General features: G+C 40.7%; 2 protein-coding genes across 5 annotated transcripts in view; both read left to right on the plus strand.

Moving 5' to 3' along the window:
* The window catches only part of zbtb16a (zinc finger and BTB domain containing 16a), a 130,015-nt gene that overhangs the window by 117,141 nt on the left and 3,028 nt on the right, over positions 1–9,846 (plus strand). For 2 of the 3 annotated variants that reach the window (XR_002274804.1, XM_020598408.1), the window contains exon 6: positions 7,902–8,072. Coding sequence is in view for 2 of the 3 variants with exons in the window: in XM_020598408.1 (XP_020454064.1) it covers positions 7,902–8,072 (171 nt within the window). In the remaining variant the exon portion in view is untranslated. The remainder of the gene's footprint in view (positions 1–7,901; positions 8,073–9,846) is intronic. The other variant, XM_020598409.1, reaches the window with a different exon arrangement.
* On the plus strand, positions 3,969–6,855 carry LOC109959216 (piggyBac transposable element-derived protein 3). 2 transcript variants are annotated; one of them, XM_020598410.1, is made up of 2 exons: positions 3,969–4,171; positions 4,469–6,855. In XM_020598410.1, the coding sequence occupies exon 2, from the start codon at positions 4,965–4,967 to the stop codon at positions 6,273–6,275; it is 1,311 nt and encodes a 436-aa protein (XP_020454066.1). In that variant the 5' UTR covers positions 3,969–4,171; positions 4,469–4,964; the 3' UTR covers positions 6,276–6,855. The 2 variants fall into 2 exon arrangements, with proteins under 2 accessions (XP_020454066.1, XP_020454067.1); XM_020598411.1 differs by having other exon boundaries at positions 4,989–6,855.

Consider the following 9,846-nt stretch of genomic DNA (forward strand, 5'->3'; position numbering starts at 1 on the left):
GAGAGAGAGAGAGAGGACTGGATTGAATTTATAGAGGGAGAGAATGAGCCAGCTCTGGCCCTGGCATTGATGGAGCCCAGTGATTTACAGCCTCTTACTGTATATAATGAACACGCCCAGGGTGCCCATGGGCACAGAAACCCTCGGCAGGCCTTCGGGGTGTCAAAGGAGATGATAGGGAAGTGGGGGTGTAAGTATAGAGATGGTTGGGGGGTGGGTCGGGAGACGCAGGTGGTGATGCTCGGGGGCACCCAAGGGTCTACTCACCATGCTGTGGTTCCACCTCACTGTGCCTGATTCTCATCTGTGGTCTCCCTGCCATGTGGTCACACCAGAGAGAAAGAGAAAGGAAGGGAGGAGGAAAGAAAGGAGAGAGGAAGTAATAGTGGCAGATTTGAGATGGACAGAGGACATGTCCCCATTAATCTCCAGTCCTCATGAGAATATCCTGACAAAATGAAGTCCTGTCTGGCCCTTTACATCCTCACAATGTGATTATAGAATTGTATCTGATTTATTTAAAGTCTGCAGTGCAACTTTGCACTCTGGCGTCCCCGAGTGGCTAGAGGAGATAACATGCATGATATGCATCCCAAGCACATACAGGAGCTGGACAGCAGTCACTCACAACTATTACTTGTCTGCCTCAGCTAATACCAGACATGGTATATCTGTACTCTCTTTTAATGTGTGAATGTACAGTATCAATTCCCAATAAGAAAGAAAATCTATTATCTGTTGTTTATTTGTTGTATATATTTAGCAGTGCTTGAACCTGAATAACTACCCGTACCCCAGTTTTTATGGGTAGCATGATTACAAAATGTAGAGTAGGTGTGCCATTATCTTTTCTGGTACGGTTTAGGGTTGCCATGTGGTTTGGTATATTTCATTTATTTGATTTGTATTTAAGTTTTTTGGGGGGAGGGGGGCATGGGGCTTAAAGTTGTTTTTTTCAGCCACTAGAGGGGCTACTGAGAGTCGAAACAAACTGACCTCAGACCTGTAAGTCGTTCCTAACTGCTCTTTGCCCCTTCCGTCACGTCCTGTTTCCTAGCAACAATGTAAACTAAATGGGTGCATGACAGCATGCAGCCTCCAGTCCGAAGTTAGCATCAGCTGATAAGGAGTAAATCTGGCAATCCAGTAGAATGGTCTGGTTACTGGTAATGTAACACGAAGCTCGAATTACAAGTTCAAGAGAAGCTAGAATAACAATAGAATGGTTGTAAATGGCAGACTGTCATGGAGGGGATAGGACAGTGGAGCGACCATTTTAGTTCAATTTACCAGACTGAAAATGTTAGTTAATGCACAGTTAAAAATATCAATATTTGATGTAACAAAAATTTAAGACCTCATTGAAAATAAACAACTTGTGATTTTAATCAAATTTAAAGACAACTACATAAACTAAGACAATTTCAAGTAGGCTGATCTTCGATATTATTACTGAAAGGCTTCCTACTTCATCAAAATATAGATTTGTAAGAGGACTGTGAGCAGTAGTCAAGTGTAACCACATCTGTAAACAACCAATAAGTGATCTCACAGATACTGTATCCATTTTTTTATTTATGGGTTCAAGTCTGTATGTGATTTTCAGAGCATTCTGAAAGGAAAGAAAAATTGTCACCACTAAAGTAAAGTCTAAATATGTTGTAGTAAGAGTAATGTAATACAGAAACCCAGGTACATTGTTTATGTGACAACCTTGTATTGCATGTGAGAAAGGCTACAAACTCTTTCCTCCTAATCCAAGATTTTTGTTGATGTTTTCCAACAGCAGACGTTAGCACAGCAGCAAGACATTAAGAATAAATAACCCTCCATAGGCCTCCCCTGTATATTAGCAACCCACTCGCTGGTCTGATCGGAGGCCCTAATTAAAGGCAGGTGAATCTGAGCTCAATTATTATTCTTGCAACGTCGGGCGAGCTCACCGAGCTCCGTGATGGATTGTGATCTCTGCTGTGGTTGAAACGCTAGAAAGAGCACAATGTCTTACAGCGGGAGCCACTGATAACTTCATGCAGACAAATAAAGACTGTCACTTTTATTGATTTTTACCCAGCCCCCACCGCCACTACCATATACACCCACATCTCCTGCTCCATCCCTGCTCTCAGTTTTATCCCTCCCCCCACACTGCTCCATCCCCATCAAAGCTTCCCTTTAATGGGAAGACGTCCAACATCACAAGGCATCGGAAATGTTTTCTTCCATGATAGTATAGCACACCCGAAATGTGATCAGCATTTAAAGGGTATCCATCTCTCATTACTCTTTCATCCCTCTTTCTATTTTTCCCTCCTAAATAAACCAAATAAAGGCTTACACACTGTATATACAGACATAAAATCTTAAATAAAATATGCAGAATGAAAGTGAAATTGTCTCTTAACAGAGGGGCGGCCGCAGCAGCACATAACGAGAAATGCAATTTATTCTCTGGCATGTTGCTGCTCGGACAGGCAGATAATGAAAGGCATAGGTCATTGATGGTGACTTAAACCTGCAGTGGTGGAGTGAAATACATTAATAAATATCCACGCCATTACTTGGATAGAGAGGGTAACGTTGGTGGGGTGGGGGGCAAACGATGTAAGAAGCAGCCCCTCATCAAACATGGGAATACAATTAGTCTTTGGACTACTGCAAATCATAATATTCCTAATCACTGACATCTGAATATCCATTACAGCCTGTCAGTGGGGACCTGTGTTCTAGCAGCTTGTCGTTTTCATTTTCAAAGGCACACATACTGTACATCTACAACCAGTCTGAAAGAAGTCTAATGTCTCAAGATGGAAATAATTAAAACTCTGATTACAGTTTTACCCAGTGTGAAAGGGTTAGACAGAGGGGACATAAATAAAAACAGATGGTACAGTATGCTGACAGTAAATAACTACAGTGAAAGTAAAGATATGAAAAGTCAGATAGGGATATACATTTGGCTATAACCTAACTCTAGTTTTCTTTTGGTTATTTTTTTAAATAAATACCTAAAATACTGAAGATGTAAGAATTGACATAAAAATAAGTTTAAAAAACAAGAAGTGCTTTATTATGTTTCAACTGGTGCAGTGTTGCAGGTCGGGGAGATGTACCTGCAGCCGTGATCACTGTCATCTTACCGGTTACTTACTGGTTACTATTTTATTTTTATCCTTTGCTTGTTTAAACTCTTAAATATACTTAATATGTGTAGGTTTTCCTGGCGATCTCATGTCAAATAACAAAGTAGCATGATGTTGTCACTGCAGAATCTCTTAACCACTTAACCTTTGTGTTCAGACAGAACATGAGGCAAATGTATATAAAATCAATGGAAGGACATAAGTACAAGTAAATTTGCCCTTTTAGGCGTGAACTTAAAAAGTGTTGGTTTGTTTTTGAAGCTGCAAAATCATGACTGCCGTCTTTCTTGAGTAGATTCAGTTGCTTAAATGTAGCTCATCCTTAAATCGCTGTCTGTTTGCTCTGTAGTGCAGCGCTGACCTTAGAGTTGGAAAGTAACAGTATATTTGCTCAAGGTCTGTGCTTAAAAACAATTTTCAGGTATCTCTTCTGTGTTTTTATTTTCTGCTACTTCATACTTTGACTTCATTACATTTTAGAGAAAAAAATATTTTACTTTTTACTCAACTACATTTATTTGACAACTTTAGTTGTTACTTTTCAGAATGAGATGGAACAAAACACAATATAATCATAAAACTTTATTGATCTATTGTAGGAAATTCACTGGCTACACAGCAGTATGTAAAGCACTGCAACATTAAATGCGATGTATACAATAATACATCAATAATTATAGTCCAATAATGTGATGTACATTCACATGCAATGCGCCTTTGTGAAGAATGAGTACTTTTAGTACTGTAAGTGATTTTGATACAGTTGTACTTTTACTAAAGTAACATTGTGAATGCAGGACTCTTAACCTCTAGAGTCCCTGCGTCCTCATATGAGGACCACACATTTTGGGTTTCCTGCACCATATACTTTATTTCTTCTCAACTTAGACCTGTTGTCCTCGTATGTAGACACTTTTACCACCATCTTGTGGTAGGAAAAGCACATTACATGTGTTACTATAATTCCAAGATGGCGTCGATCTCAGTCAAGATGTTCTACGGCCGAGCCCGAAATAAAAATGGACAAGGTACAAAACCTAAAAACATTTCATGGTTGAAACCTGCTAATTTATGCTTTTTAATGTCTGTAGTTTGAGATGGTATATAAATTTGACATCTTTTAGCAATAGTAACAAGTTAGGAGGCTTCTAACTATGAAGTACTCGTTTGAGGACATTGGGACCAGTAATGACACATGGCTTGGGAAGATTTGTGAAAAAAAACTAACAGTTTCCACTAAATATAAATATAAACAGTTGTTGCATGTGGTACACATTAGTCTACATTGATTAAATTTCTTTTATTGTTATCCGATACATGTCTAGGGTCCATTTCTTTGTCAAAAGCAGAAAGACTGCTGAATGCAATAGTAGGAGAGAACTCTGATGTGGAGGAGCTGTCTGATGGTGAAGAAGCTGATCCTGGTGTGGAACTACTACATGATAAAGATTATATTCCACCTGATTTATCAGAATCTGATCAGCAGAGCAGTGATAGTGACAGTGAGCCACCACCATCCACAGAATGTGCACGTAAACGTAAGCGTGGTAGAAGTGTTGAGCCAGGATCTAGCAAGAATACAAGTAGAGTGCGCTGGAAGTCAAGTGCCTTCACTCCAGACATAGTGCAGTTTGAGGCTGAAGAGGAAACTCTGCATGAGAGACATAACTGGCAGCCACTGGACTATATGGAGCAGTACATTGATAGAGAGTTGATGAATCTAATTGCTAACTGCACAAATGCTATGTCTCTATCTAACAGTGGTAGCTCTCTCAACACATCAGTTGATGAGATTTATCATTTTTTGGAGCATCCATTTTCATGTCTTGTGTGTCTTACCCACAGCTTAGAATGTTCTGGTCCAGTGCCTTGAGAATCCCTGCCATTAGTGACAAACTCAAGCGTGACAGATTTTTCAAACTGAGGAAACATCTGAAAGTAGTCATTGATAGTGACATTTCTGAAGACATGAGGAAAGCTGACAAATTCTGGAAGACCAGGCCCTTTATCGATCGCATCCTCAAAGGCTGCTTGCTTCAGGCTCGACCAGAATGTGTATCAATTGATGAGCAGATGATCCCATTTACAGGAGCTTGCCCATTTCGACAGTATGTGCCACTAAAGCCCAATCCAGTTGGCATGAAAAACTTTGTGCTGGCTACAGCAGGTGGCATTGTGCTGGACTTTGAAGTCTACCAAGGTGCAAACTCACTGAGATCACAGATCCAGGATGCAGAGGAACTTGGTTTGGGAGTACTGGTTATTGCACGTCTGGCTAAAACTCTACACCCTGGCACAAAGGTATACTGTGATCGGTTCTTCACATCCATGAAAGCTGTAGATCAAATGCTGGAGAAGCAGGTGTACCTAACTGGTACAATAATGAAGAACCGGGTCACTGAACCACTGCAGAAGCTACCAAGTGACCAAGACATGAAAGAGCAAGGACGAGGTGCCTCAGCCTCAGTTACCAGAGGAGATGGCAAGGTTTGTGTGGTGAAGTGGTATGACAACAAAGCAGTTTTGATGCTTTCCACTGTTCATGCTGAACAGCCAGAAGATGTGTGCCAGCGATGGTCCAAGAAAGACAAGCAATATGTGTCTGTCATGCGACCAAGTATTGTGCGCGAGTACAACACCAAGATGGGCGGGGTTGACTTGACAGACAGGATGATGAGCTACTACCGAATGAGTGTCCGAACCAAGAAGTGGACCATTCGAATGCTGATGCACTTCCTTGATCTTGCTTTAGCCAACAGCTGGCTATTATATCGCCAAGACAACACTCTGTGTGGCACACCAAAAAGAGACATGATGCAGTTTCTTCAGTTTCGCATGACAGTGGCTCAGGCATACTTGAGCAAGTGTGGCACTGCTGTTGAAGATGCACAAGAAGAGAATGCACACCCTTTGCAACAAGGAAGCAGACATCAGATCACCCCAGTACCGCATGTCTCAATCCGAACAACTTCTACAAAACATCTTCCAGAGATGGTCAACCTGAAAAACCCAATGCGTTGCAGACAAACAGGATGCTCAGGGAAATCACGTGTCCGATGTATGACATGCAACATGTTCCTGTGTTTGCAAACTGAACGTAACTGTTTTGCAGCTTTTCACAAAGGTCCATAGGTGTGATACTGTTTCTACAGACTACAAACAAATGAAATTTCTCTGCACAAAATGAATTGAGACAAAACATACTTTTGAAATATGTAGTCATGTAGTCATCAGTCTGCAATGTGTTGCAATTACTGTGTGCACAGTCATGTTCTGGCATAGATTTGTACTGTGATGTGTTGCAAATATTGTTAGCAAATTTTGTTTTTGCACAGCTATGTTCTGGCATAGATTTATTCTCTAATGTGATGCAAATATGTGCACAGCCATTTTCTGGAATAGTTTTGTACTGTGATGTGTTGCAAATATTGTCAGCAAATTTTGTTTTTGCACAGCTATGTTTATTCTGTAATGTGTTGCAAATATTGTGTGCACAGCCATGTTCTGGCATAGTTTTGTTCTGTCTCAAACACCAGTAATTTTATTGTATTACGCATTAAAATAAACCCAATGTCCCCATATGAGGACATCATTTTTCTCAAAAATGACTTCCTGTTCAAAGACCATACTTGGATTTTATACTTATCATGTCCCAATAATCCCAAATAGATAGGAAAAAATTAAAATGCATATGAAACCAAAGCTCAGGACTCTAGAGGATAATGCAGTACTTTTACACTGTTGTATTGTTACTTATACTTAAGTAAACAATCTGAGCACTTCTTCCACCACTGGCCATCAAAATATTAGTGTTTTAGCCACCTTATCTAAATTCTGCAGTATTTAGTAGATTGGTTCAGAAAGTTGGCTTTTCAAGAACATGAAGGATATTTTCTTCCAAGTGGACCATGATGTTTTTTGTTTGTTTGTTTTTTTAGAAAAACTGGTGAAATTGAACTTGAACAAAAATCAACAATATATCCTTGTACTCTGACTTTCATCAGTTTGTCAGCTCAGATCATTTTTCTGACTCTGACAATACTCAGACACAAATAGATGACTGTGATTGGCCACAGCTCACAGTGTTTTTGGCAGGCGTTGTAAAACAGCCGTCTTGTACAACTTTATGCCGAGAGGAAGTGGAGAAAACGAGGTGTTTGTTGTTTGATTCAACACGTATATATCAAAGGATGATAATATATTCTTTGATGACAAACTCAGCTCATTATTGTAGGTTTGCCACATCAGTCAGGTTATCCATTAGTGCATTGTAAAACTGGGACTGCACAGTCAATAATACATCTCATGGCCAGTGAACATCCATGACAGGCTGCAATTATTTAAGGATTTACACAAAGCAAAAGAGCAGTGCAGGTGATTTGTAGTGAGATAAAAGATGGGTTACTTTTTGTCTGCTGGTGTTAGAGCCTTGAAGCAGGTATCCATGAAAGCATAACATCTGTTGTTCTGGCACTGTGCATAAACTCACCAAAATAACCAGACAATTAATTCCCAAACACAACCAAGGTAACCAGCACATTCAGTAACTCGGCTCACTTTAGCTATCATGACTCTTTGCTTACAGTTTTTGGTTAGTGTTAAGTATCAGTTTAATGCATTCTTGTAAATGTACAGTAAACAGAGCTTCATGTTTCTGTTCTTCACACTCAGTTCAGTTCATACACAAACACAGGAAGTGTTGTAGTTTTTTTCCTTTTCACAACAGATGAAGTAAACAACCTTTTCTTCATGTTTCAGCAGGGGACCACCCATTTGAGTGCGAGTTCTGCGGGAGCTGTTTTCGAGATGAGAGCACGTTGAAGGGCCACAAACGCATCCACACTGGGGAGAAGCCCTATGAATGTAACGGCTGTGGGAAGAAGTTCAGTCTCAAGCACCAGCTGGAAACCCACTACCGTGTGCACACAGGTACTGTGATCAAAAAACAAAGATGATGTTTTAAGAGACAAACAACAGGTTATCCTTCGGCCCAGAACTTCTTGTTCAGCGTGTCTAACTATCATTACGGAACTGTTCCCGAGTTTAGTTCTTGTTATATGTTTAAAAAAGATACTAGCCTTTTTTTATTTATTATTCTCAAATATCAAATTTGGTATCACATTAAAATCACTGTAAAGCTATTCATGAGTATCACAAATGCTTTCGCTGTCAGATGTCATCCCATTCTTAGACTAATTTCATATGAGTACAACATTAAACCTCATTGCCCCTCAGAATAATACTGTGTTGAAACATATTGATGTAGCATATGGAGCCTGTTAAAGAGCTCTGCTGTAGGAAATCCAAGTTGCAAGGCTCAGACCAGGCCAGATGAATATCTCGGTTGCTGTGATACAGTAGATGAATGTCTCAGAAGACTTTGTATTGATCCCGGTATATTTAGAGCCCCATAAAGATGTTGACACAGTGATAAGCTGGCTGCCCTGGAGAATGAGTGCATGCTACGTGCCAGATTGAGTAAGGATACCATGAGTGCTCACCAAGATGGCACACAGCCAAGGCTTTATGCTTCCTCACCATCTCTTTTTCTCTAACACATACACAGCAGCACCCTCCCATCTCTCCCATTCAATAAGCCAGCTGTTAAGCCACACTATCAAGGCAGCCTGTCCAATAATTGGCTCCCCCCTCGTCCAGCCTTTCCCCTTTTGTGTGAGGGAGGGGGGCCCTGCGTTAAGCCGGAGAGCAACAGCAGATAACAAGAGCAAGTGACAAGCTCACAGTCAAAGGCCACCTCACACAAAAGGGAGCTGCTTGATGAATCATCGACACTGGCAACCTAACCCCCACCCCACTGCCGCCACTACTGCCACCCCCCTTCTCTCCACACATCCAAAATGCCAATGGCGGATCAATACCTGGGGCCCATTTGCAATTCATTATTAGCTGTTTATTTGAGGCAACACTGTTTACAGTGTGGTTATCAATATCAACAACATCACGCAGGTGTCTGCGCTGCTGTAGAAGAACACATGACAGCTTGCTACACTGTATTTATGCTTATTGGCCAAATGGCACCATAAAGCAGCCCCTGCAGAGGTCAAGGTTAACCAGGGCTCCAAAAGAACAGACAGATCAAGCAGCAGAGGCATGAAGCCGATCGTTTTTTGCCAGCACACGTGCGTGAGGCTCCAGCTGAAAGGTGACAGCGAGCGCTGGGCCAGATCACTTCCGACAGCTCATTTCAAATGCCATTGGTAAAGGTCAGCATTTACATGTCTAATTTGCGTCTGCCGGCTTGAGCGCTGGTGGATTATTCCCTGCCATCACTCAAATCATTAGCACATTTAGGATGGCTGCTTTTGCTGAATTGAAATGTGCCTCTTGAATATAGCAACCCCCACAGCAAGAAGGCAGCGTTGCACTTTTATTTATGACACATTCATGAGTTCTCTGTGGCAAGACCCGAATTTTGTGTAATGTACCAGAGATGTGTTGTTTAGATGTGGTTTCTAAACATAATACCAGGCATGTCAACTTCATATATTCTTTAAAAGTATTCTCTGTAATTTAATTCTATTTAGTTATTAATCTAAATATTGTTAAGCTGTTTTCATTTCAGTTAATACAGGTCTGTTTGAGTTTTTACACAGTTAAAGAATAGAGCTGGTTTATTCTAGCCCTTTCACAGTTCCTTGTAATTTCTGTCATTTGTGATGGCATACTCAACAAAGTACCTGCT

This window comes from Monopterus albus, unplaced genomic scaffold (genome assembly GCF_001952655.1).
Source record: "Monopterus albus unplaced genomic scaffold, M_albus_1.0 scaffold38.1, whole genome shotgun sequence".
Taxonomy (NCBI): domain Eukaryota; kingdom Metazoa; phylum Chordata; class Actinopteri; order Synbranchiformes; family Synbranchidae; genus Monopterus; species Monopterus albus.